This window comes from Oryctolagus cuniculus, chromosome 1 (genome assembly GCF_051225735.1).
Source record: "Oryctolagus cuniculus isolate XC-2025 breed Fujian yellow rabbit chromosome 1, ASM5122573v1, whole genome shotgun sequence".
Taxonomy (NCBI): Eukaryota; Metazoa; Chordata; class Mammalia; order Lagomorpha; family Leporidae; genus Oryctolagus; species Oryctolagus cuniculus.
In genome coordinates, this window is record NC_142867.1 from 112,704,545 (window position 1) to 112,731,665 (window position 27,121).

At 61.4% G+C, this 27,121-nt stretch overlaps 1 protein-coding gene across 3 annotated transcripts; it reads right to left on the reverse strand.

The window, feature by feature from the left end:
* Positions 1-1,803: 1,803 nt before the first annotated feature.
* On the reverse strand, positions 1,804-27,068 carry TRIM29 (tripartite motif containing 29). Of its 3 annotated transcripts, none has more exons than XM_051848660.3 (10): positions 26,140-27,068; positions 18,624-18,719; positions 17,789-18,022; positions 16,584-16,782; positions 13,850-13,951; positions 11,558-11,650; positions 8,662-8,757; positions 6,884-6,985; positions 5,455-5,531; positions 1,804-2,850 (listed from the first exon to the last, which is right to left on the reverse strand). In XM_051848660.3, exons 1-10 carry the CDS (start codon positions 26,941-26,943, stop codon positions 2,788-2,790), a joined length of 1,866 nt encoding a protein of 621 aa, XP_051704620.1. In that variant the 5' UTR covers positions 26,944-27,068; the 3' UTR covers positions 1,804-2,787. The 3 variants fall into 3 exon arrangements, with proteins under 3 accessions (XP_051704620.1, XP_051704631.1, XP_008258890.2); XM_051848671.3 differs by having other exon boundaries at positions 6,884-6,982; positions 26,140-27,045; XM_008260668.5 differs by lacking the exon at positions 6,884-6,985 and having other exon boundaries at positions 26,140-27,045.
* Between the last annotated feature and the right edge of the window lie 53 nt (positions 27,069-27,121).

Consider the following 27,121-nt stretch of genomic DNA (forward strand, 5'->3'; position numbering starts at 1 on the left):
GCCATCTGCCTGGGGCTGCCCCTGCTTTCCTCCCTCCTCTGCCACCGTCTCATCCCAGACGACTGCTCCCTGCCCCGTACTGGTGTCACATGAGCGAGCGTCACTGGCCCCTCCCAGGTGACGGTCTCAAGCCCCCGATGGTCAGGTCTAAAGGAGGAGGCGGGGAGCGCCGAGAAGAGCTGGGGGCAGAAACGGGGTCTTGTTGCCCCCTACCCTCCCCTTCTGGGAGCGACGCCCCTGCCCCCCTGAACATGTGATCTAGTTCTGCTTCCTCGCACGCGGGGGAGGGCCCCTGACCGCTTCCTGATGGCAGCTCTGCTGCTAAGGAGCGGCGGGGATGATGGGGGCGCCAAGCAGGGAACGGCCCAGCACAGGCAGCACAGGGCCCGCGTCCTCGGGACACTGCCGCCTCTTTGACTCCCCACTAACTTACAACGGGGCCCGCTGTGCCCATGCTTCCGGCCTGGGGAATTTGGCCACAGCCTGGGTTCCCATCCCAGCTACTCCTCTGGAGCTACAGGGCTTAGGGCGGGGTCCAGAGAACTGGAGTCCCTGGTGGCCTGGGTGGGTGGGTCCTCAAGGCCAAGGTAGCTGCAGGGCCCAGCTGTCCCCAGGAGGGGGCGCTCCTCAGAGCACATGGCTTGAGCTATCAGCTCTTAGCAGCAAAGCCAACCCCAGGGACACTGACCCCAGCTCCCGGGAGGGGGGAGGGGGCACCGAGGTGACCAAAGCCCGCCAGTCCCATGGGAGATGGTGCCCCCTTCTCCTGACAGTGCTGAAGGTCCCCCTGGGTGTGCTCCACACCTCCTTCTCCTCTCTCATTCCCACATCCCCCTTCTCTCTTCTGACCCCAAGGAGCCCCCTCCCAGGAAGCCTGGCCCCTGGTTGGGGTCCCACAGCACCCCCACCCAGCAGTCTGAGCCTTCAGGGGTGTCCATGGGACCACTCCCCTGGTGTGGGCTGAATCAGGACAGCGCGGCCACGGGGGTCTGCAGTGTCCCAGCCACACCAGGGGACAGGATGCCATTTTCTTACAGTCTCTCTGCCAAGTCATGCTCCCTCCTGGCTTGCTCACCTCTTCCAGGAAGCCCTCTTGAATGTCCCTTCAGGCCTCCTTCCTCCAGCCTCTAAGCCCCACATGGTGTTGTCCCCAGGAGCCAGCTCAGTGGTGGGCTCCACTGCCCTGGTGTCCTTCCCTGTCTTAGAGCAGGCCCTCGGGTCTGAAAACCCTGCTCAGTCTCTCCTGCAGCCATGCACAGACACCAGAGGGCTCTGGGTTGGGGGCTCCCGGCTTCCTCTGGAGTCAGCCCGCATGGCCTTCAGGGCAGTCGGTGTGTCCCCACGCCCCGCTCCTGGTGCTCACTGACCAAGGCCTATGTCAGAAAATTCCGGCCTCAGCGGCGTAACACCTGCTGCACCAGCATCCCATACTGCAGCATCAGTTCGAATCCCGGCTGCTCCTCTTCTGATCTAGCTCCCAGCTGATGCCCTGGGAAAGCAGTGGAGGATGGCCCAAGGATATGGGCCCCTGCACCCACATGGGAGATCCATTCGGGGAGCGAACCAGAAAGTGGAAGATGTCTCTCTCTTTCTCTGTGTGTGTGTGTGTGTGGTCCTCTGTAATTCTGCCTTTCAAATTAATGAAATAAATCTTTTAAAAAGGGAGAGAGGAAGTTCCAGCCTCCTGTACCCAAGACCGGAGTGGGTGGGGAGCAGTGGGGGACAGGAAGACGACCCCATCTGAGGGGCTGGCAGGTGCCCGAGAACCGCAGCCCGTGGGGACCTCTCGTTCAACACAGCAGCGAGTGAGCAATGTTTATTCAGGGGCGAAGCCCAAGCGGGGGTCTCCTGCCCACCCTGCAAACCGGCCCCTCCACAGTGGCAGAGGAGATGAGCCCACCCTGCTGCCAATGGCATTCATCTCCCGGCCCCTCACGACACAGAGGAGTCAGAGGGAAGAGGCAGCCTGCCTGATGGAGGCAGAGTGTAAGGCACCCTTGCAGGTAGCACCGGCTGTTACCCGCCCGGCCCGTGCACTCCCCATCGCCGGGGAGAACTGCGAATCGCCCACTTGGTGGAATTCTACAGGGAGACAGGGCCTCCTCCAGGCGGCTGGGCGGCAGCTGGCCTGAGCTGGACCACACCGTGTTGAGGGTTTGCTTATGTCCGCAGGTGGAAGAGCGACATCGTGGTGAGATCGCCCTGCAGCCAGGAGATCCTGGCTTCCAGGACCACACACTCACGGGGTGCAGCGACTGGGTGGTCTCCCAGCAGCGGCCCGAGGCTGCAGGATGGGCCCGGCCCAGCCAGGCAGGCTGGACAGTCTTCTGACGCGGCCAGGGCACCGGGAAGGAGGGGGCGAGTCCATAGCGATGGCAGCTGGGCAGCTGTCATGGTGGCCAGGCACCTACTGACCACACTGGGGAGGCAGGGCCTTGGTGACAGATGGCCAACAGGCCACGGACAGCGGGGCACGGGCGGGAGGGGCAGGCTGAGACCTGGGTTCGGGCAGAGAAGCCCCTGGTCCCTCACCCTGCAACAGGTTGGCCATGAGCACAGGAGCAAGGGCAGCCATCAGACACCACCAAGCCGGGGAGGGGCCTGGGTGGAGCACGGCCAGCTCGGGGAGGGGAGCCTGGGAGGCCCGGAGAGGGCTGGCAGGGGGCGGGGCGGGGGTGTGGGCCGGCTCCCTCCCATGCAGATGAGCACAGCAGTTGCCAAGGCAGGCGCGTGGCGGGACCAGCAGGGAGGCAGGAGCGGCGGTGCCTTGTTCCTTCTGCCCGAAGCTCACGGGGCCTCATTGGAGCCCATGCCATTGCCTTTGTTGACGTAGAAGGGCCGGTAGTGAGACTGTGGGGGGAACAGGCGTGGTTAGGGAGGTGGATGAGAGCCACACCCACTGGCCAGCCCCACCCACCCACCCTCAGCTCTCGCAGGGGACAGTGGCGGTGCAAAGCCCAACACTTCCAGGGGCAGGACACGCGCCTACCCCGTGATCAGGGATGGCTCCTGACGTTATCAGAATCCCCAGTTTCAAATCCCAATTAGAGTCATCCCTGCCGACCGGCTGGTGAGTCTGAACTTCAGCCCTGTTTCGGATGAGCCAAACCCTAAGTCAGTGAGGCAGGAAGGCCATCCCATCACGACCACGGCTCCCGCTACACGGCACCTCTGCACTACGGCAGCTCATGGCGGCCTGCCCAGTGCTCTCCAGGCATGCAGGTGGACTCATTTAATGGTTAGGACCATCCAATTCAATGGGTGACTATTATATCGACTTTATAGTTGAGCAGACCAAGGCACAGAGAGGCTGGGCAACTTGCCCAAAGTCACTCAGCGAGGGAATGGAGGGGCTGCCCAGCGTGCAGGTAGACGCACCCACACACGTGCACACATGCACACATACACGTGCACACACACACACAGGCATACCCCGAGTCTTGGTGTCACTTCATGCAACACCAGGGTACCAGCGCCACCTGCTGCCTGCCTAATTCTCCTGACACAGGGCTGCAGAGAGGGCTAAGAGCCCCCTCCTGGCACAGAGCTGCACCCCCCCCAGCCCCTCTGCCCCTTGTGAGCATCCAGGGAGCGTCCCCCGGGGCACGGCCCAGCGGTAGCTCCCCCAGCCTTCTCGTCTCACAGCAGTCTCACAAAATCAGCCTCCCCACCCCCAGCCACTGCAGGCAGGAGGGGAGAGCACATTTTAGCTGCTCCTTGCCCATGCGAGCACTGCTGGCCCCTAGAGGGTCTTGGGAAAGGATCTGTCTCGGGCTGAGCCCACCTCCCACCTTGTGCCTCAATGATCTGAGACAGGGGACCCCACTGCCCCTCCCGGCCCCCACAGCCCCCTGCTCAGCTCCTGCCCTGGGCCCTGTCTGCCTATGCGGGACTCAGGAGGGGCTCAGAGCCCTTAGCCCAGACCTCTGTCAACCCCCCCCCCACACACACACACACTAAACACAGGAAGAAACTGAGGCCCACGCAGGGAGGGCAAAGACATAAACCAAGTCACGCAGGTGCACCGTGGCAGGTCCCCAGGGGTCAGCCTGGGCCTCAAGCCCACGTGGCAAGGTGAGTAGACCCGGATGTGGCTGGAGCCCTTCTTTTAGGAATTCCAGGGCAGGGTGGGGGGGTTAGGATGGACTGAGTACAGGTAGACGGCTGTGCGTGTGGAGAGCCGGGAGAGGGGGATGGGCAGGAGCCTGGTCCATGGTGCCCCCTCCCCCAGCCCCTCCCCGGCTCAGAGTCCCAGCACGTGAGAGTTAGAGGACCATGGAATCAGCCATTCATGATGCATGTCACAGAAGGGGAAACTAAGGCACGAAGGAGCCGTGACTGGCACAAGGTAACATAGCAGGTTGGTGAGGGCTGGGCCTTCTCCCAGCACAGGGTGCTGGCTGGACACCACAGCCCCAGCCCCTGAGGGGTCTCAGGGCAGCAATGAGCCCTCTTGCAGGGATGCAGACCCGCGCGAGGAGAGGGAGGGGTGGGACTGAGTCGAGGAACTGAAGGTTCCTTTCTCTCCCCGTATCTGCCTTTTGCAGTCCTGCTGTTGCAATGCCCTTGGGCCCAGCTCCAAATTACACACACCGTCACTTAGCTCCCATGGCCAGCGAATTAAAGATCCTCTCCAATTACACCAGCCCCGCTGCTCTTTACGGCCAAGAGCAAATCGCCTCCCCATGTGCTGACCTCTGCATGCAAAGACAGCAGGAGCCAGGGCTCCAGCCGCAAGGCCAGGACCCTCTCACCAGAGCCCAGGCCGTCCCCTCCTGCAGGAGAGAAGCATTTCAGGAGATGGGGCGCACGTATGAACCACAGTCCCTGACCACGGGGTCTCGGGCAAAGCACAGGGGATCACCTCGTCTCAGCACCCACATTCTAAGGATACAGAGTCCCAGAACTGGTCTGGACAGGATCCGGTAGCCAGCAGGGGGCCTAGCCCCAAGCTACACTCACCCACCACGCTGCTCTTCTGAGACCTTCAAGCCATTAAATAAGGAACCCTAAAGATCCCTTCCGGACTTCCCAGCCTCCCCCGCCCCCCAAGGCTACCCCTCCACTGCCTCTCGGCTGTCAGACTGCAGCACTGCCCCCCATGGTGCCTGTACCCTGGACTGAGCCACTTACTGCCCCAGAGCTGGTGGAGACCACACACCAAGCACAAGCCAAACCAAAAGCCAGGGCTGCCCATGTTACAGATTGGAATGCTGAGGTCCAGTGTGTACTCAGCCAGGCCCTCTGCCATCAGCCCTGGGACTCTGCCACCCTCTGTGTGTGCTGGTGTTCAGGCCGCTGCTGCTCCCTCCTCGGCCACTAGCCCATAGGGGTCATCCTGCTCCCACAAGCCCTGGAGACGCGAAGCCCAGCTGCCCCGGGGATGGCCCCTCTGGGGCTGGGGTCTCTGGACATGCCGTGCCCTGGCGGCTCCTCTGGTGGCGTCTTACTTACCAGCAGGGTCTGCTTGCCAGATCTCCAAGTCTGGGGCTGGGCCTTGGGGACTTGACTGCGTACGAGCGAGGGATAGCCTGGAAGACAAGAGGCTCCCGTCAGAGGGGGCATGGGCTGGTGGTCAGGGGCCCCAGGGCTCCAGCTATGCAGCCGCCTTCTCCAAAGGGACCCCAAGCGTCCCCCCCAGCCCATGACCCAGTGCAGCCACCTGGAGAGGCGGGCAGCGGAAACCCCCGGGAAGAGGCTGATAGAGGGAGAAGGCAGCAAGGCGGACGGCAGGAGGAGGAGCCGGCCAGGTGCATGGCGCCAGACAGAAGGGGAGCGCCACCCCCAAAGCCAACGCCCTGCCCCCCACAGGAGACTTGCACCCACCCGGAGACCTGCACAGCTGCTTTACAAGCTCCCCCTGCCCGGATCCCAGTGCTGGGTGCACAGTGCTTCCTGCTGACCGAGCACTGTGCTGGGGGTTTTGCTACTCGGGTAGCTGCCCCTGCCCCCTCATCTCTGTGGGCTCAGGAGTTTGCCCGAGATGCAGAGCTTGTAAGCAGCAATCAGCATTCAGAATCAGGTTTTACTGGATGCTGTAGATTCCTGCTCCTTCTACCCAGCTCTGCTATCTCTCCCACTCTCCCGGCAGGAGAAAGAGGCCCAGAGAGAGGCAAGGATGGGCCAGGGCAGCTGCAGCCCTGGTTAGAGCGGTGCTCTCTGGGAGTGGCCGGAAGATGCCGGCCCAGGCTGGGGCGGCCCAGCCCCTTCTCCTCCGTGCGGGCACATCTGCGAGGAGCTCTGGCGTGCAGACCAGAGTCTGCCATCAGCCGGCAGGGACAGGCCGAGGTGCCTGGGAAGACACAGGCAGGGACCTGGGCATCGAGCAACTCAAGAGTTAAACATGGGCTGTCCTGGGCAGGCCGCTTGTCCAGTGAGGCTATGTCCTGCCACTGGGGAGCCCCGTCCTGCCCTCCTGCAAGCCAAGGTGAGCAGGCCCAGGGACCACCTGCCGCCGTGCCAGGCTGCCAGCCTGGCCGGCCCTTCCCAGGTTGGTACTGAGAAAGGAGGCAGAAGGGAACCTGGGGCTCCCCCTCATCTCAGTGCAAGGGCATCCCTGGAAAGAGGCTTGCAGGGGTCCTGAGTGGAGCCTGAGAGAGCAGAACACAGACCCCAGCTCTCAGGTCCAGAACTAAAACCCTGTGCCAGCCATGAGAGAGGGGAGGGCGGGTGCGGTGGGGAGGGTGGCCCAGCCGTGTGCAGCAGGCAGAAGTGCAGACAGAGGGAGCTGGGTGTGGCAGGTGGGGGTGTGCGTCCCTCTTCCAGGGAGCTCTGAAGAGGGCCACCAGGACACCTAGGAGTGGCAGAGAGCTTCCCCACGCCAGATGTGCCACCTGCCCCGCTGTGGGAGAGCAAAGGGGATGGACGGAAAGGGGGCAGGTACCGGGATCGTTCTTAAACAGCCCACTGCCATCCAGTGGTTTGGAAAGCTGTGCAGTGGCCTGTCTCAGGGTGGTGAACTGATAGGGGCTTTTCCCAGTGCCTGCTGGGAGAGAGAGAGGCATTAGCTGCACGGCTGGCCCAGGAGGGGCCGGGGGGACCCTCCCCTCACTCTGGGGCACTGTCGCTCTCCATTCTGCAGCCTTGGCTCTGCCCCTGGAGCTGGCCCGGCAGCCCTCAGCACATGCAGGGGGCGGGTGGGGTCTGTCCTCGCAGGCAAGGGGCTCTCCTTGCACCCAGGCCAGCCCCTCCCCAGAACCCCCTACTCAGGGGCTTTGCCAGTCAGCCTGGTGAGCTCAAGGTGAGAATGGGTGCTCCTGGCTTTTTCTCCAAGGCCAAGTGCATCTGAGAAAAGACTCTCCTTAGACAGGGGCACCTGCACAGACACTGGTGACCTGGATGCCTCAGATCCCACCTGAGTGTGGCCGTGTTCCCTGCCTGGTGCCTCCCTAGGCCCAGGCTTTCCCAGAGAGCAGGGGGAGGGCACACCTGCTGAAAGCCGCACCAGCCAGGGCACATCCAGAGCTGCCGAGGCTCAGCTCGGGGCTGGAACCCTCCCCCACCCTGTTTGCTTCTTCACCTTCCTGGTGGCACCAAGCTCCTGCCTAGCCTGGGATCCCAGCACGGGAGGCACAGCTAAGGGAAGAAGCCACCTTAGGGGGCACTGCTGGGGCTGGGGCTGGGAGCGGCTGTCTGCCCCTTTCCCTTCCCTCCCCACACCCCACCCAGCTTGCCGATCCTCACCTCCAGCCAGACACCTTGAGTGCAGAAAGGGAGGCGGGGTTCCTCTCCCCAAGGCCCACCAAGGCTATCCCCTAGGGCCTCCAGGGGGAGACAGGAGAGCCCTGGGCCTCACTGTAGGCTGCAGTCAGAGCCAAGCCAGCCCCTCAAGATGATCCCAGCTCCAGAGTTCTAGGGAGCACAGTAGAGCAGGTGGGGTCCGGACAGTTAGAGGGAAAGAGGACTGGGCATGGGAGGCCCTCAAGGTCATCTGGCCCCGCCTTCCCCGAAGGAGGGCAGGGCTTTGGCAGGATGTTGAAGGGCACTGTGTGGCCACCAGGCTGGGGAAACACAGTGGAAGAAATCATGCAGGGGCCAGCGCTGTGGCTTAGCAGGTAAAGCTGCCACCTGCAGTGCATCCCATATGGGCACCGGTTTGAGTCCCGGCTGCTCCTCTTCTGATCCAGCTCTCCGCTATGGCCTGGGAAAGCAATAGAAGATGGCCCAAGTCCTTGGGGCCTTGCACCTAAGTGGGAGACCCGGAGGAAGCTCCTGGCTGCTGACTTTAGTCTCTCCCAGCTCTAGCCATTGTGGCCATTTGAGGAGTGAAACAGTAGATGGAAGATCTCTCTCTCTCTCTCTCTTTCTCTCTCTCTCTCTGCCTCTTCCATTCCCTCTCTGTAACTCTGACTTATAAATAAATAAAGCTTTTTTTTAAAATCAGATAGAAACCCTGTAGTAGAAGGAATGGGGGTGGGAGCTGAGAGTCTGGTGGCCCCCGCCTGACCACTGAGCCCTGGTGGGGTAGCACATCACAGTGTGAGATGGAATGGCCCCGGGGGGCACAGACGGGGCCCAGCTGCCCGCCCCCGCCCTCCTTTATGGCAGAGATCGTGGCTCCCGGGCCGGGACTGGCTCCTCTCCACGGTGACGGACCGCAGAGCAGGTGGACAGCGTGGTAGCGGTGGCAGCAGAGCGAAAGCCGGAGGCAGCGGGGCTCACCTTTCAGGGAGAAAGAGGAGCTGCCCTGGACTGCGGGCAGGTCGTCGGAGCTCTGGACCGAGGACGAGTACTCCCAGACCCGGGAGGTGTAGTTACCTGAGGGAAGGAAAGGGCATCAGGGGTGGGCAGCCAGGCGTGGACGAGGGAGGGTGGCCGCTTCAGTGGCTGTCTCAGCCAGCAGGGCCCTGAGCCCGTTATGCCTGCCGGTGCCTTCCTGCTATCATAGTTCTCTTCTAAACACAAAGTGTGGCCGTGTCCTGGTCCCACCTAAAGGCCACTGTCCTCAGAATAGGGGTAGGGGCTGGTGCTGTGGCATAGTGGGTAAAGCCACCATCTGCAGTGCCGGCATCCCATATGGACGCCAGTTCGAGTCCTGGCTGCTCCACTTCTTTCACTTCTTTTTTTTTTTTAAGATTTATTTTATTTGTTTGAAAGACAGAGTTACAGAGAGAGGTAGAGCCAGAGAGAGAGGTCTTCCATCCACTGGTTCACTCCCCAGAGAGCTGGATCAGAAGAGGAGCAGCCAGGACTAGAACCAGCAACCATATGGGATGCTGGCACTTCAGGCCAGGGCATTAACCCGCTGTGCCACAGTGCCAGCCCCTGCTCCACTTCTGATCCGACTCTCTGCTATGGCCTGGGAAAGCAGTAGAAGATGGCCCAAGTCCTTGGGCCCCTGCACCCACGTAGGAGACCCGGAAGAAGCTCCTGGCTCCTGGCTTCAGATCGGCGCAGCTCTGGCCGTTGCAGCCAACTGGGGAATGAACCAGTAGACAGGAAACCTCTCTCTCTGTGTGTCTCTCCTCTCTCTGTGTAACCCTGACTTTCAAATAAAACAAATAAATCTTTTTTAAAAAAAATAATAGGTACAAAACCCTAAGGCATCCCTGACCTCAACACCTGCCCATCAGCACCCCCAAATAGGTTAGCTGGCAGGTGCTCACACACAGGTCCTCTTGTCCCAGGCCAAGGCCTCTGCCACCTGTTCCTGACCCTTTGTGAATTCACACGGTGGGTCTTCCCTTAACGGCAGCACCCCCCATCACCCTGCACCCCCTCTCCCTGGGCTGCCATTACATATTCAGTTGTCTGTCCCTGCCACGGGCCCGTCTGGCCCAGCCTCTCACCCAGGGGCCGGCTTAGAGCCTGGCTCCTAGAAGCTTTCGTTGTGTGTGTGACAGATAAATGCAAGCATCCCGAAGCTTGGGGGCGGGTGCAGAAGCCAAAGCTCCCAAAATCTGGTCTGCCACATGAAAATATGTCCCTGGAGTCTCAAGGAGATGGAGGCAATGGTGAAGGGGGGTGGGACAGCAGGAGCACCAAAGGGCGTTGGGGGTGGGGGGATCAGAGACCCCCATCCCACCCCAGGAAGAGCCCTTCTCCGACCCCCAGCAGGCTAGAGTCAAGTTCACTCCACAGCAGGCAGCATCTGCCAGTCCCACAGCTGCCTACGGGGAGGACAGAGTGACCTGTAGGCCCCCTCCCACAGGGTCCCAGGTCCTACTGCAAGGCCCTTCATAAGCAGATCCACTCAAGACCCCCGAGGCTGGAGTCCTGCCCTTTCACTCCCTCCTCCTTCCTCTCTCTCTCTCTCTCTCCCTCTCTCTCTCTCTTCCCCACCCCCCCCCCATCATTGCCTGAGCCCCGCTCCTGGGAGCGCTGGGGCTGTGGCTGTGAGCAGACAGACCCAGGGCCCACCTAGCACAAGGCCTTGCCCTGCACACAGTGGGCAAAGGGTGGCCCTGGGGAAGCCATGTCCCCACTCCCATTTCACCTCTTCAGGGTCCCAGGGTGTCACCCGCCCATCTCACATGGCAACAACGCCACCTGGGTTCCAGGGACACCACCCTTCCCTGTCGTGCCCTCTGTCCCAAGCACGGCTCACCCATTTCATTTCAGCCACTGAAGGCAGAAGTTAACCCAGCAGTGGTCCTCTGCGGGTCCCCGCACCCTGATCCTTGCTGGGGAAGGGGTGGCCACTCACCCCCACACTCCCCCGACCCATCCCTCAGGGATAAGGAGCAGAACAGGGAAACAGAATGGAGTAACCCAAGAAAACAAAAAATGGGTCTGCCCTACAACCCGGCCATCCCACTCCTGGGGATATGTCCAAGGGAAGTAGAATCAGCATATGAGAGAGGCACCGGCACACCCATGTTACTGCACAATGCAAAGATACAGAATCAACCTGGACAGCCAGCAGCTGACGATTAAATGAAGAAAATGGAAAACGTGTGTGTGTGTGTGCGTGTGTGTGTGTGATGGAATATTACTCGGCCATGAACAAGAATGAAATCCTGACATTTTAACAGTCGATGGACCCGGAGGTCATTATGTTAAGTGAAATAACCCGGAGTATAAGACTTGTGTGGGAGTGGCATTGTTCAGCACACAGTTATAAACGTTGCTCCACTGAACCATACCACACAGGGGCCAGTGTGCCCTACTTTCCCACGGGTGATCATCACTTTGAGACGCTAGTTTCCTGGTTTTCAAGACAAATAGCATACATGTATACGTACCTAATGGCTACTTAAGAAGTGAATGTGGCGAAATGTTAAAAATTGTTAAATCTTAAAACTAAAAAAATTATTTAAAAAGAAGCACACATGGATCGGGGGTTTCTGGTGATGCCAAGGCTCCCCCGGCTGGTCTTCCTCCAGCCTAAGGAATGATGTCACAACAGACACACGCACACGCACACCCGTGCATACGCACATGCACACGCACGCACACACATGCACACTTTAGGCTCAGCAGGACCCCTCCCCACTCCGGCTCCTCACATTCATTGCACACTGGGGGTTCAGCGCCCTGCCCCATGGACCCCCCACCACGCCCACCACCCCGAGCCTCTTGTTGGCCTTGCGCAGCCTTGCGCTGAGCGCCCCGCTACCTTTGGTGCCGTACAGATTGCTGAAATTCTTCTGGTTGGTCTCCTTGGAGAGGCGGCTCGGAGACCCCGGCTGGTAGGAAGTGCGGGCCCCACCTGCAGGCAGATGGGGGAGGGCAGTCACCGCAGGCACGTGGGTCTTGCTCAGTGCAGGGACCCACAGCCTCCGCGTGAGGGACTCCAGACGGTCCCCAGCTGCGGTCACAGGACTTGGAGTCCTGCCCAGAGGCTACCACTCTTCATCCCAATCGGGATGCTGGGAGCAGGCACGGCTCTGCGGACAACCCTGCCGAGAGCTCAGGGCCCACCAGCGTGGTCCTGAACAGATGGAGACCATGGCAGCCGGCGCCTGTGCAAGTGGGACCCCAGAAACTGGGCAGCGGGGAGCTGGGGAGGAAGGAGAGGCCACGGCGAGGCGGGCACAGAGGCCTTGGCCTTGACCGAGTGTGGTGGAGCCACCTGGAGGCTGCGTGATGAGCCGGCAGCGAGCATCTCCCGGGTGCCGGGGCAGGGCTGAGGCTGAGGCTGAGCCCAGGGGCCAGGGCTGCCCTGCACAAGAGCCCGCTGTGGGGCTCTCAACAGCCTTGTGAGGAAGGCAGAGCGGGCCTGATGCACTTGTCTAGGGCCTTCTGCAGGCTGTCTCTTCCCACCACCACCTAACCCTCAGACCGCATGGCTCCCCTGAACCCAGCGCTCCACCCAGCCCCTGCTGCCCCTTCCTCCAACCCTGCATGCCCGCGGCTCCTCTCCCCAGCATGCTGTGCCCACCACAGCCATGCCTTGTGCACAGGGCACATAGCCCCTCCTCCAGCAAACCTGCACACAACCTCTCTCCTGGCGAGGGCCAGAGCCACTGCCCCGCCAGGCCCAGACTCGGGGCCTGGGGGCCTTCGGTGGCCTTGCTCCCCTCATCTCCTTGATGAATCGCATTAGCCCTGCCTTTGCCCCTGCCCTGAGCCAGGGAGCCCCAGAGGCAGACGTCCCCGCCCATCCCAGCCCCTCCTGTCCCAGAACAGGGTTCTGCCCACACAGCCTGGGCTTAGATTCTGGGGGAACCGGTTCCTTCCACCTGCAAATGTCACAGGGCAGCAGAGCAGGGAGGGCTGACAGTCTCGGAGCCCAAGAGGGAAACTGAGCCAGAGCGGGCAGCAACCAGCTGGCCCCAGGTCACCTGGGCTCCAGACTCCCGGGATGTCACCTGGACATGGGTAGTGCTTGTCCCTCCACCCTGTCCTTGCGACCTACAGGGAGGAAGCAGGAGGCAGCCAGGGCCGCATTAGGGCTGGTCCAGAGAGCAGGGCCGAGCAGGGCTGGGCACAGCCGCTCAGTGTCTCCTAGAACCCGTCCAAAGGCCTGGGCAGGGAAGGGGCGGGACTAGCGGCTGGGCCCACACCAGGAATGCCGGGGGAGGGGAGCCGAGGCCTCCAGCAGCCGCCCTGGGCCTCCAGAGAGGCCAGGTGTTGTTTTCAGGTTGGGTGGGGCAGTAGAGGTTCTTCTCCGTTGAGCTCACCTGGCAAATCCCCCACGCCGCTCCCTTGCGTGAGTGCCTGACGTGGGAATTACAGCCTGGAGCCCCGAGGCGTCCCCTCCCCACCCGTGGTGCCTCCCCGCGTCTCCTTCCTCCTGTTCCCCCACAGCCCTACTCCCCTCCTGGCCCCAGCACATGCACACACCCCTCCATCCCGGCACACCCGCCCTCTGTAACAGACATGGCTGCGGTTTGTGGCCGGTGCCCAAGAGCGGCCAGGCTGCCCCAGGGCAGGGACAGGCAGGCCCTGGTCTGGGCTGCACCAGGCACTGGGCCACAAGGTTGCGAGGACCCTAGGACAGGAGCCACCTCTTCCCACCCTTTGAGGCATGGATGGGTCTGGAAGAGGCGCCCAGCCACGGGGCTCGAGGCCTGCACACAGTTCAGCAGACACCAACAGAGCTTGGACCTGGTGTAGCCCAGCCTGTGAGACCCCTCCGGAAGGAAGGAGGAGCAAGGGCATGGGCTGGACGGTGGCCGCGGAGGGACTGTCTGTGTCAGACAGTCTGTGTCCATTTTCACCTCCTGTGCTTTTGGCCTAGCTCCAAGGAGGAATGGGGTAGTGGGTTATTTGTCATCTAAACAGGACACTTGTCACCATAACCACACAGGGACAGCAGGCAGAGGCCGGGACTTGGCCAGACCCCTGGAAGTGCAGCCACACACACACACCCCACAGAAGGAGGTCGGCCGAGGGCTGCCGCACGGACTTGGGGGCCCCTGGGGAGCAGGAGGGGCTGCAGCGTGGCACGGGGGGCTCCTCTTACCCTTGGGCGTGAGGTACATGGAGTACCTCTTCATGGTGTCAGGCGTACTCCACTCGCTCGTGTAGCTGTTTGTGTAGTTGTTCATGTAACGATGGTCCCCGCCTGGGAAGGAGAGAGGCTGGCTCAGCACGGGGGCAGGGGGGGAGGACGAGCTGGCCCCGGGGACATCCTGGGGCTCGGCTGGGTCAGCCCCCAGCCCCCTCTGCACCCCTAGGGGAACCCACGGTGACTGTGCCACTCTGCCAGGCATCCACTCTCCTCTTGAGCTCCCGGTGGGGGCAGGGGCAGGGTCTGCACTGAGCCACCCCTCCCCCACCCCGGGTGCACAGCACTTTGCAGCTCCCAGCTGCTGGCCATATCTGTTTCTTATTTCATCTGTGCATCCACTCCGGGCAGGTATGAACATCTCTGCATGAGGCTCAGGGGGCGAGGGAAGCAGCTTGCCCAGTGTCATGTGCTAACCACCCCAACCCTGCTTCCTGGCTCAGTCCCAGCATCCAGACAGCTGAGTGAAGGCTTCAAGGGGTCACCCACCTGCCGATCCCCAAACCAGGGCAAACCTGCGTCTCGACGTTCGACTCTCCCCCTCCACTCTTCACTCACTACTTCCCCATCTACTTTCTCCACGCTGCCCTCTCTTCTGTGCGAGAGGAGGAAGGAGCGGCTCAGCCCTCGGCCTCCATTCCCACCTCCTGGGCTCACAGCGGGCACTCCCACAAAACACAGGCCCCCCTAGATGCTGGCCCAGCCCCCTGCCCTATTGAGCCCAGGATGAAGGTGGCCCGGTTCTTCTTAGCCTCTGGGCCAGTGAGGGTGGGACTGAGTCTGTGGGTTGGTGGGCAGGCAGGCATCAGGGGAGTGGGTGCCCACGCCCAGATGTGAGTCACAGGCCACCTTTCCCCTGCCTCCTACAGCTAGCACCCTCCCAACAACAGTGCAGCAGTCACAGGGAAAAAAAAAAAAAAAAACACAGAGCCAGAAGAGCCTCCCCAGCCACCCCAGGCGCAGGTGCAGGGCCACTGAGTCAGCAGCACCTATCCCTGCCCCTGGCTCCTGTCTCTTTGCACATCTCCCACAGGACGCAAGATCGCACCTGCACAGAGGTCATGGCCAGCACCGTGGGGACCTGGAAATGGGACAGGCAGCAGCTGGGGAGCTGGAGAAATCCTGCCCTAGCCGGATTCCGCCTGCTAGGTCTGCATCTTCCCAGGTCTGGCCAGACCACAGCTACAGGGCTCCCCCGCCGGGTCTGCGCCCCAGGACCTGTGATCATCGCACCCCTAAGTGCCCCTGGCGGGGGGGCAGTGCCACCAGCCACAGCACAGCAGCTTCCCGGCTGAGAAGGCACGGACGACTGGAGAGCAGAGGGTGAGCCCGCTGCTGCCCGCTGTCTAGCTGCCCGCCCCCAGAAAAGATGCAAAGATACTTCTCCCAGCCTCAGCCTTCTCATCTGTAAAATGCGATGCACCCCGCAGGGAAAATAAGGCCGTGTAAGTGAAGAGCTTAGCACGGCGCCCAGCATGCAAGGAGCAGTCCATCACTGTCAGCCTGTCACTGTCACCATTAAGATCATCGCTATTGTCATTAGGAGGAGGATTCCAGCATCTGAGTGCTATCGGGAGCCAAATGATTGTCTTGCCGAAATGGCTTCTGTGTCCCCAGGTGTGATGGAATGTGCCCTTCATTTCAAGGGACGCTGTGTGATAGCACCATCACTCAGATACAGGAGTGCTTCAGAAAGTCCCTGGGGAAATGGGATGAAAAGACCAGGAGCAGGGGCTGGCATCGTGGCGTAGTGGGTGAAGCCACCGCCTTCGACACTGGCATCCCCTACGGGCAGCGGTTCGGGTTCCGGCTGCTCCACTTCCAATTTAGCTCCCTGCTGATGGCCTGGGAAAGCACTGGAGGATGGCCCAAGTGCTTTGGCCTCTGCACTCACATGGGAAACCCAGAAGTAAATTCTGCTTTTCAAACAAATAAATCTTTGAAAAAAAAAATAAATAAAAGACCAGGAGCCTTTTCCATGGGCCTTTTGAAGACCCTTCTTTCTGCACATCTCCACCCACCTCTTGTCCCCAATCCCTGGAGACCAGACGGGCGTCATTCACTTTGGGGTGCCCATGGCTTGGAAGTCATTACCTGGGCTGCCCTGTCAGACCCTGTGCTGGGCCAGGGCCACAGGGTGGAGGCCCTCCAGGGACAGGGCAGAAAAAGACTTTATGGTTACTTTCTTGGGTTCAGAGGCTTTCTGTGGGCTAACACAGCTGGCCTCTGCGGGAACTGCATGACTCAGGAGAGAAGCTGACCTAAAGGGAGCTGCTGAGCCACAGACATGCTGCGTCCCACCGTCCCCAGCCCAGTCCAGCCTCTGAATGCAACACGGCTCAGCACGGCCATAGGGACAGGCAAGCTCTTCCTGCGAGGTCATGGCGAGTGGACTCCGGCTGAGACAAGTGGCAGCGTCCCCTAATCAGACATGGATTTGAATCCTGCCCCTCCCTGAGTGTGAGGGACGATGCCCAGGGAGAAGGCGTTTGCGCAGCCAGCACCCTGCGTGCTCTCCGCTGCAGAGGCCCCTGGAAGCAGCGGCATAACCATGGCAAAAACTCAGTGTACAGCTGGGGCCCCTGAATCCTCGTCCAAACACCCTGGGGCGGAGTGCTGTCCAGTGAGGGGCCTTGCAGGCACCGGGAAATGACCTTGGCCTTGGGGCCCGTCCGCAGAGGGGACCCACCGTTCTCCATGTGGTTCCTCTCGATGAAGTTACGGCTTAGGTCCGCCTTGCACATCTTCTCGACGTGGCGCATGCACACATTGAGCAGGTCGTCCTTGAAGTTGCCGAGTGACTGTCCCAGGCCCTCCCCCTCCAGCAGGACGTGGTAGGTGGGCAGGGGCGGGGGCAGAGAATAATTGCTCATCAAGGCGCCAAATTCCTAGCGAGAAAGGGAAGAAGCCATTAACTTCCCGGCTCTTGGTGAGCTCTGTAAGAGAGACTTGGTGCTGAGAGCCGGAGGGGCTGGGTTCCAGACTGGCTCTGCTCTCTGCCAGGCCCCTGGTCCCTCCCTGATGGCACTAGCATTCTAGAATGTGACTCCGTGGTCCCCACTTCCACACTGGGTGCGGCATGCCTGCCTCCGAGGACTTGCTGAGAGTGACGCAAGTGGGGAGAGCCTTAAGAAATACAAAGAGCTACTAGAATGTTCCAGCTCAGCCACGGGTGTGCTCTGCTCTGCATGCCAGGCTCGGTCCTGCCTCTACACCTCTGAACCTCTCACTTCCTTCCCCCTCACTGGAGAATCCCCCCTCCTTCTCAAATCCTAAATGGCCTTCGAGACCCAATCCAAACTCCACCTCCTCCACAAAGCCACCTGCTTGCCTTTCTCTGAGCTTCCCGGGCACTTATCGCCCGAGCCATATGCTTTATCATTTAATTACACCCCTTCCCATATTGTTCTTTAATTGTCCAGGTCTTATCTTCGCAGCGGAATTGCAGCTGCTTAGGGCAGAAACCATGTCTTACACTCTCTATTCACACTGCACCTAATGGAATACTGGACACCCAGGAGTAGCCAATACATCTTAGCCGGTGGAAGGATGGGTGGATGAATAGACAAACAGGCCAGATCAGAGATAACAGGCACCACTCAAACACGGCTCTCCCCGTAATCAAAGCAGGTATTGCTAATCGATCACAGAACTCTTTCCTACTGAGCCTGGAACACTTACTACATATCAATTGAGATTGGTACAGGTGACATTTGTATGCCATCTTCAGAGTGGCTAGGAGACTGGGTTGGATGGAACATGTGAAATGGACCATTAGAATGGAGCTCGGATGGATGGATGGATGGATGCGTGGATGGGTGGATGATGGGTCAGGGTTGGAGAAAGGGACAGACGGGAGTGCAGAGGGCCGAGTGGTGGGGAAGGCGCTGTCACCTGCAGAAACAGCACTGAGTCGCTGATGCTGTGCAGCTGCTCCCGGATCTGCTTGTCCTCGTGCAGCACTTTGGCCCTCTCGTCGAGCGCGTCCACGATCACTTTCACTTGGTCTACAGCGTCCTGCTCCCGCTGCTCCAGGGCGGCCCTCACTTCCTCCTTCTGCTTCTCCAGGTCCCGCACCAGCTCCCGGAAGTTCTGCTCCAGGATGGCCTTCTCGTTGGTGGTAAAGCTCTGGGTCCACAGACAGGGGAGGGGGAAGAGGGCTTCAGTCGGGAGGAAAAACTCCCCAGTGGTGCACCTCACTCGACTCCCAGCGTGGGATCTGGCCCCCATAGCCGGAGATGACCAGGAAATTCTACAGTCTCCCTTCCTTATCCCTGGGGGTTACTTCTCCCGGTGGGCGGACGCAAGCCATCATGCTATACTTGAGTGACTTCCGGATGGCCCAGACGTGAGTCAGGGAGTCCTCACCGGAACCCCAACAGAACTAAAAACCGTTCAGAAAGTGAGCCGACTGGCTGCCCATGGGGCCAGGGCCGAGTGGATGGATGGTCTCAGGGTGTGGTCTGTAAGCTCTCAAGCCGTGGCAGACGCACATAGCCACCCTGGCACAGGGAGAGGAGACAGGGCCTGCGCCTGGGAGCTGGGCAGTCGGGTGGGCAGAGCAGACAATGGATGGCACAGTGGAAGATGCGGATGCTGTAAAATGAGTTCTCAGGTGGCAGGGGCGATCCCACCTGTGCCAGAGGGATACAGAGAAGAATGGATGGGAAAAGCCAGTGTGGGATGCCGGGGCCCAGGCCTGCAGGGCCGGCGGGCTGGGGGCGCTCACCTTGATGCGGTCTTTCTCCTTCTGCCACTTCTCAGCTTCATCCTCGATCTCAATGATCTTCAGTTGCAGCTGCTCCTTCTGCAGCGACAGCTCCGTCTGCAGGGCAACAGCCAGGGGCGGGGACGTCAGGAGAGGGGCGCTCAGGCAGGCTGCAGCGCCCACCCACTCAGCCTTCACTTGGCAGCTGTTCACCGGGGCCTTGGACACGGCAGGCAGGGTGCCAGTAACCAAGGATCCAGCCACTGGTCAAACGCCATCTCGATGTGTTCTCGGGCCCCTGGGGCGGGACCTCCTAGCCTTGACCTTACGAGGGCTCCCTGGCCCCTCCACCCAACGTGAGCAGGAGAGAAGCTCATGGATGGAGTTCTTGCTCCTTTCCATAATGGACCCGGGCCATTGGAGAGACAGAGAAAGGAGACCCAGCCCAGTCCAGTCTAGCCCAGGGAGTGTCTCGTGGCAATAACAGTGTGCAACATGTCTGTCGCATGACGTGGGGCCCGTGTTGCAAGCAGGAGCTGAGTTGCCGGCGGCATGGACTCCGTCTGGGCAGGCACAGCCATAAACTTGTTTATGGGAAAGGGAGCATGTTCTGCAGTCTGGGTAGACAGGGACTTGCACCCAGGGTCTCTGGGGAAGGAGAAGCTCTGGGAGCCCTGGGCTGTTGGTGGGCTGACAAGGGGGTCAGTCGGGAGTGTGTTGGGATATTGGGCCTCCTGGCCAACCTTGCCTTCCATGCTGGCCCAGGCTCTTCTCTGAAAAGCAGCTACAATGGCGGCAAAAGGGGCCATGGGAAGTTAAACCCGGTGTCATTTGGCCAGGCTACGATGCATCTCTTCTGTTCTGCTGGGCTCCTCTCCAAGGCTCTCAAAGCCCCCTCAGCATGAAGACAGGTGGGAGAGCCCCACTTGACAGTCTTGGCACCGGGACTGGCATACTCTGCCCACCCCCGCTGGGCTGTAAACGCAGAGTTCCACCCCTTCCTCCATCCGTCCCCTTGGGGCACCCTCAAGGACAGTCAAGGTGAGGGAGCCACAGGCCACTAGGAATGTGAGCGCCATGGAGAGACGCGTGAGCAGCAGGGCAGAGAGCTCCCCACTCAGCTCCTTGTGCGCATCCTGCCAGCCCAGGGGGCGCTGGGGCTCCTGCCACAGGCACCCAGGGAAACGAGCCAATGGTAGGGAGCGTTTGCCTGGGTTCCTTGGACACAGTGTTCCAAGGATGGGGAAGGAAGAGGGCAGGAGCCACAGAGCTCCCCAGACACAGCCCCGAGTGCCCAGCCCGCCCACCTCCTCACACTCTGGTCAGGCTGCGAGACTCCAGGTTCTCCCTGCCCCGCCTGCGGTGAGCTGGAGAGCCCACGGCATGGGAAATGCCGTCACCGGGGAGGAGACAGAGCAGAGAACAAGGAGCTGAGGGTGGGGATTTGGCCTGGTCTCGGGGGCAGGCTGGGGAGCCGCCAGCAGGCCATGGGCACGATGGTGGGAGGGCAGAGATCAGAGCGCGAGACCCCGCTGCAGGCGCTGGGGGCCCATCCGGGCACTGTCAGAGGATTCAGAGCAGAGAGCCCGAATCTGAGGGGTGCAGATCCGGCAGCCCCAGGGGCCCTGAGGGGGCATGGCCTGGGCAGTGGATCTGAGCCCCAGGATTAGACCCAGAGTCTGTACCGGGCACCTCTTCTCCTTGGAGGCCGCCTCAGCCCTGCAGCTGCAGGGTCCTCGCCCGGCTCAGGGCCGGAGGAGTGGGCACCTGGGCTTCCTGCCCCACCTCACCCCCCAGAGCGAGGTCTGATGGGAAGGAAAGTGGAGAACGATGTGCAGCCCCTCCTGCCTCAGCCCTGGGCCCTGACCCCACAAAGATCCTGGTGTGGACGGGGAAGGGCCGCACTGCTGTGAAAGGAGCTGTGGGGGCTCCAGAAGGGGGCTCGCCCAGAGCACAGGGGGAGGACCCCAACGGCTGGAGCCTGGTTTCCAGCGCCCATAGGAAGGAGGCCTTCAAAGCCCCCCAATGCCACAGTGCCCTGGGTGCCCCATCTGCTCTGTGGAGGCAGTAAGAGCCTGTGGGATGGGCGGGGAGAGGGGAGCCCCCAGAAAGCACCCGGCACGGAGTGGCACAGACGGAAGAGCCGTCCCCGTCGACCCTGTGAGCAGTGGTACGGTGCTAGCCGGGCTGTCAGGAGCCATGGGGTCAAGGTCACAGGTGAGGAAAGGTCGCAACCAGGTGAGCATGGAGAGAAGAATCCGGAAAGAAGAAGGGGATACTGAGTATGGGGACTCCCTGAGGCTTAGACTGATGAAGCATGTGGGCCTAGGGCAGGGAGAGGTCAGCCCCCTGAGAGTCCCTCGTGCAAAAGAGAGCGAGGCTAGAGGGCGGCAGGCCAGCTGAGGTGTGCAGACGAGAGCCAGTGGTGTGCGCCAGGCACCTGGCAGGGAGGAGGAGGAGGGGAGGCAGCTGCTGTGCAGACGTGGGAGGGCAGGGTCAGCAGTGGAGCCGAGCTGTCTGCGGCAGTGGGTGGAAGAATGGTCGGGCTGGAGGCTGGAGGCTGGAGGCTGGAGACCAGCCCTCTGGTTTCTGCAGGGTGCTGAGGAAGTCAGACCCAGGCTGGGAGCTGGCACAGCTCCCATAGCCCGCCCTCCGGACCAGACTTAGGACCCAGCGGGCTCTGGGAGGGGACCAAACGGGAGCTCTTGCCACCGTCCTTCTCAGCTGCAGGACAAGTCCCACCCCCATTCCCACTCCCTCTAGGGTGCACCCAGTATCTGGTCAGCTCTTGGTAGTTCTTCCGGTACCAGGGGTAACAGAACACGGGCGGTCTTTGCTGGGCTCTCCTGCCACTCAGGGGGGAGAAGGAAAGGACCTGTGCCCACTGAGTATCTGGTATGTGCCAGGCTTTGTCCCTAACCTGCACAAGCTCCCTGGGCAGGTGCGTGCAGCATCCCCACTAGCTGTGCAAGCTTACCAGCCCTGCCTGCTGGCTCATGGGTAGACACAGGGAGGCCAGCCCCAAAGTCAGGGCTGCGATCCTGCTCTGTGGCTGTAGGGGGCGCTCTGGGGGCCGAGGCTCTAGGCTGTCCCTAGGCCATTGACCGTCTGTCCCCTTCACTCTTGCTCACCTCACCTGGCTTCCTCCCCTCCCTTCTCTCCTCCTGGAGAATGTGGTTGAAGGCCCTGAGGTCTGCCCGGGCCTCCCTCCCACAGCCCCACCCCTGCCCACACCCCCGCCTTCCTCCCTCCCACTCCCGCTCCTCCCTTCTCCCTGCCCAGGCCTGTCCTGCCCAAAGCCTCCTTTGTTCGCTTCTCCCACCCCCGTCTGCTCGCCTCTCGCTCTCCGGGGTCCCCCAGCCCTGGAGAGGCAGCGGCTTCCCTGGTGGCGCCTAGGCCTGGACTAGATCTTCAGGTGGGGCCCTACCTCCGCGCTTACCTTCCTGCCCTGCTCCCAGGGGCAGGGAGTTCCTCCCCGGGCCTGAGCCAGCCACATGGGCCGTCAGCTGTGACATTTGCCAAATGAGCCAGTTAATTGCCAAATTTGTACTTTCAGACAAATGGTAATTATCTGGATAAGAATCTGAAATGGGACAGATTTCCCCATTTCCACTCGGATGGCAGGCAGCATGGTATCATCCCTCAGTCAGCTTGATTGGCATCGGCTGTTCCTTCTACTCCCCAACGGCCTCGTGCCGGCCAGGGGCGAGTGGAGAGAGAGGGGCATCACCCTGGCACCCCAGACCAGCTCTGGGCCCTTGAGGATTTCAGATTCCCAGCCAGGCTCCTGGTAGGACCCCCAGGGGAGACATCCATGACCACAGACCCCAGCCCCTGACTGCCTGAATCGAAGCACCCAGGGCAAGGCCTGGGGATCTGCATTGTCTCAGTTCACAGGGGATTCAGGCCTGGGGACTGCTGTTTGGGACCTGGTGGGCTTGGTGGCCCCAAGGTGGCCCTTCCAGTCCTGCAGGGACACAAGTGGACCGCAGTGGAGAGGAACCCGGGCTCTGCTACCTCAGAGTACCGTAAGTCATACAAACCTCCTGGCAGCTTGAAGCCTGTTTCTCTGTCTATAAAACCTGTGCCGTAAGCGCCACCCCAGAGGGCTGCCATCAGGGGTGGCCGTGCCAGCACCCAGCCCTGCGCCTGGCCCTTGGGTGTGCTCCATAGGGACGAGCGGCCAGCTGCCCGTCAGCCGTCCCCTTCCTACCCTGCTTCCGGTCTCTGCATCTCGTTCCTTGTTTCCTATCAGCACCCAAGCAGGTCTCCCCACCTCCCTTCTCAGGTGCTCCCCAACCTTTAGCCTGGCTCCTCTTCCCGAATCCCCATCACTGTTGGCCGCTGGCAAGCTTCCTGCCCAGACCAGCACAGCTCAGAAACTCGAGAGCCAGGACCTGCCCTGCCCAGCAGCCCGGCGGCCCAGCCCTCCTGAGGCTTTGGGCAACAAGAGGAGAAACACAGCGTGGGAAGAGGAATGAGCTGAGCCGAGTGGTGGGGTGCAGAGGGGGCTGAGCCCCCCGCAGCAACACTCAACGTCTGTGTCCTTGGCATGCGCTTCACCGTGCGGCATGGCATGTCACCCCAGTGCCCAGGGCCGCCCGGCACACACAGCTGTCCACATCCCAGCCTGCAGCAGCAGAGGGCTGTGAGGTGGAGAAAGGGATGCTGGGGCCCGTTTTCAGCTCTCCACCTAACCCAGCCTGGGAAACGCCCAGCGACAGAGAAGCATGTGTTCGGCACTGCTTGTGACACTGGGATAGAATGGGCCGCATCCCCACCTGGGGTCCTGCAGAGGAGGGGCCATCATGTAGCCTCAACAAGTGGCCTTTTCCCGGCACAGCCTCTGCCGTGAGCCAGCAGGTAGCGCTGAGGCCCAGGTGAGCCCCCGCAGTCACGGGTGTCACCTACGGTCTCAGACAACTAAACCCAGACAGGTCTACGTTACCTCACAGGGACCTTCACCCACAGGCCTGCGGAACAGGTTCTGCACAGGCTCCTTGCAACCAGCTGTGTGTGGGCTGATGTTTGGGTCTGCAGGAGATGCCTCCAGATGATGCCAGGATTGGCACGCTCCTTCACTGGGTCCATCGACCCCTGGCCCTGCTCAGAAAGTCCCCACGTCCGAGTCCCAGCAGAGCCAGGCCGAGACAAACAGCCATGCTCCAGCTCAGGCTCCTCGGCCCCGCTCTTCCTCACCTGAACCTGTGCTGGAGGTGCACACATGTGCACATGCACGCACACAGAGGCTGCCCCAAGCTCTCACCATTAAATGACTCCAGCGGATCAGGCACCCTTTCCTAAGGCACATGTATCAGAATCCCACCCTCTCAGTGCTGAGACCCTCTCAAACCTGGGACAAGGACGTGGGGGGGCTTCTCTCTTCCCCTGGGCCCACGCCTGCACCTGCAGGTGGGGGAGGAGACCCAGATGATTGCTGACCCTCCTGCGGGCCCAGCATTCTGTCCCCAGCAATTGGATGTTTACCTACAGCTGTTCTGCGTAACTGGGTGGGGGCGCCCCAGTCTTGTTTATGCGCCTGGGCTCTGCCTCCTGACCTACATCGTGAGCCCGCAAGGGCAAGGGCTCCTACAGCAGCCCCTGCATCAGAACATGAACTCTGAGTCTGGGGCCCAAGACCCTCCGGCCCCCCAGATCCACCTACTCGGGGCACCCAAGCTGTTCTGAAGCATTGATGGAGATCAAATCTGGGGCCAAATCCTGCACAGGAGAGCAACAAGAGTTCACCATGGGGCCTCCGCTGTGGAGCAATGGGTTAACACCCTGGCCTGAAGTGCCAGCATCCCATATGGGCGCTGGTTCGAGACCCGGCTGCTCCACTTCTGATCTGGCTCTCTGCTGTGGCCTGGGAAGGCAGTGGAAGATGGCCCACGTCTTTGGGTCCCTGCACCTGTGTGGGCAACCCGGAGGAAGTTCCTGGCTCCTGGCTTCAGATCAGCACAGCTCTAGCCATTGTGGCCAATTGGGGAATGAACAATCCGATGGAAGACCTCTCTCTCTCTCTCTCTCTCTCTCTCTGCCTCTCTTCTCTGTGTAACTCTTTCAAATAAATAGATAAAATTTAAAAAAAAAAAAAAAGAGTTCACCTTGCTTGCGGTGCAGGTGGACACCTGGAGCCTCAGCCCTCTGAGCACCTCTTTGCTCCCTCCACACCCTGGGGCCCTCAAAGTCATTTCCAAGAATTCTAGGGCTCCTGGGGAGGAATCTGAAAACCAACACCGCCCCGCCCCTTGGCTTCCTGTCCCGGGAAACTGAGCCTTAGAGAAGGGAAGAGCCGAACCCATCATCCGACAGCTACTTAGAGGCAAAACAAGAACTGGGACTTGGCCACGTCCCCAGACGCCCCATCTGAGCCTCTGCCAGGTCATGGCTGCAGGAGATGAAGATGGCCAGCCCTCGATGTGTCTGGACCCCCGAAGTGAGCTCCCTCAGAACGGGCACCAGGGCCCCTCCCCATCTGACTCCCAGGATAACGCTTAAAGCCAGGTTGAGGTCACAGAGCAGGGGAGCTGCGCCAAATGAGGCTCTGGAGAGGACCTGGGAGCCTGCTCCCATCTCTAACTCACGCCTCCTGCCCAGCAGCCGAGCGGGAGGTGCAGGGAGGGAGTCCCCAGCACACCCGTGGTCAGGAAGCTGGGCAGCGAGGGATCCCGGGCAGCCCCAGTGTGAGGGGCGCAGAAGCTCTGAGTGCCCTGCGCTGGCTGCCGGGAAGCTGTGCCCCTGGGGAGGCTGCCCCCGCAGGGAGATGTGGAGCCGTGAGGGCGAGTGGGCTGGCATCTGTGGGGCAGGGAGTGGCAGCCACTGCAGGGGCCCTTCGCCCAGAATGCCTGCCCCAGGTGTGCCGCATCCGCAAGCCCGCACTTGCTTCTGCTCCTGCCCACAGACGTATAGGCACAGTCACAGGCACGGGACTCGTGGAAGCATACTCACACGTCACACACACAAAGCCATGCAAAAATCCATGCACCTCCATTAACACCCACAGGCATACAACACACACACACACACAAGTCCACAGGGATAGGCACGTCCACGTGCGTCACACACACAAAGCACACAGGACCTGGCTGAGGGGAGGACAGAGGAGGCTGTGGGGAAATTCAGGCTGCCGCACTAACTGCGCAAGGTGCAGAGCCAGCCCCCCACCCCCCAATTCCCTCCTTCTAGCATCTTCCCTCACCCCAGGGGCCAGATCTGCTCAGATGGGAATTCTCTCTCCCTTAAAAAAAAAGGCAGGAGTGGAGGGAGAAGATGTACCCTGGGCAGGTGGAGCATGGGAGTGGATTCTGCACCGCGGGGTCTCGCTCTCTGGCCACACTCGAATTCATCCGACACCATGAGCAAGCCTCCAGGCTTTTCTGAACCTCTGTAGGCTCATCTGGGAAACACCCTGTCCCCTGAGGCCTCAGGGATTGGAGGTGGGGAGGCAGCACCCTTGGCCTCCATCCCCAGGGCGCAGAGTGGGAAGGGCACTGGAGGAAACCCCCGCGGCGGTGACCAGGGCCCCGTGGGTTACCTCCTTCTCAGCCTTGGCCTCCTCCACCGTCACGGTGCTGTGGTTCTTGTGCTCCTGGAACATGCAGAGGTAGCAGATGCAGGTCTGGTCGGTCTGGCAGAAGAGCTCCATGGTCTTGCCGTGCAGGGGGCACTTGCGGGCCTCGAAGTCCCGGATGGGCTCGAGCAGCTGGTGGTCGCGGAAGGCGGCACCCTCCAGGTGGGGCTTGAGGTGCAGCTCGCAGAAGGAGGCCTGGCACACCAGGCAGGACTTGACCGCCTTCTGCTTGTTGCCGATGCACGAGTCGCACAGCACCTCCTCGGAGCCCGCCTTGGACCGCAGCAGGAGGCCCGCGTCGGCCCGGGGGGAGCTGTTCCTGCGGCCCTCTCCCGGCTCCATGATGGACACGGCGGGCTTGCGGGCCTCCGAGAAGATGGACTTACGCAGCTCTCCCTTCTCGGCAAAGGTGACCGGTGGCTTCTTGGCGGCACCAAGCTGCAGGCCGGCGTAGGGTGACCGCCGGCCTTCGGCAGAGTCCATGCTGAAGTAGTTGGAGCCCTTGTCGTCCACGGAGTCCACAAACTGGATGATGGGCCTCCGCCACTCAGAGCTCGAGAACAGGGCGCTCTTTCCTTCCGCGGCCTTCAGGGCGCTGCCCAGGCCCTTGCCCTCGGCCGCCTCCCCGCTGTGGCCATTGGTGGTCTTGGCGTCCTTGCCATCGGCCTTGGTGCCGTTCTCCAGGCCGCCACTGGGGCCCTGCGGGCTGCGGGAGTCCCTGGCTTCTGGGGTGGACCCGTTGCTCCTGGAGGCGTCTGCAGCTTCCATCCCGGGGCACTGGGCTGCGCTGTGTTGGGCTCTCTGGGCTGCAGGGGAGCTGACTTTGCTGGCGGGCGCCTGGGCAGGGAGTGGGGCAGGCAGCCACAGGACCGGGAGACACACCTGCGGGAGGAGGAGGGGGAGGAGGAGCAGGGCGGGGAGGAGCAGCAGCCAGCAGCCAGGCACA

Bases quoted from the DNA above. Each gene is read 5' to 3' on its own strand.
- TRIM29 (XM_051848660.3), bottom strand. From the start codon at position 26,943: ATGGAAGCTGCAGACGCCTCCAGGAGCAACGGGTCCACCCCAGAAGCC. The intron at 13,952-16,583 runs GTGGGTCCCCTC...TCTCCTTCCCAG, and splicing joins GAGGAACCACATGGAGAACG to GCGGGGACCATCGTTACATG. The intron at 8,758-11,557 runs GTAGCGGGGCGC...TCCTTCCCTCAG, and splicing joins CAATCTGTACGGCACCAAAG to GTAACTACACCTCCCGGGTC.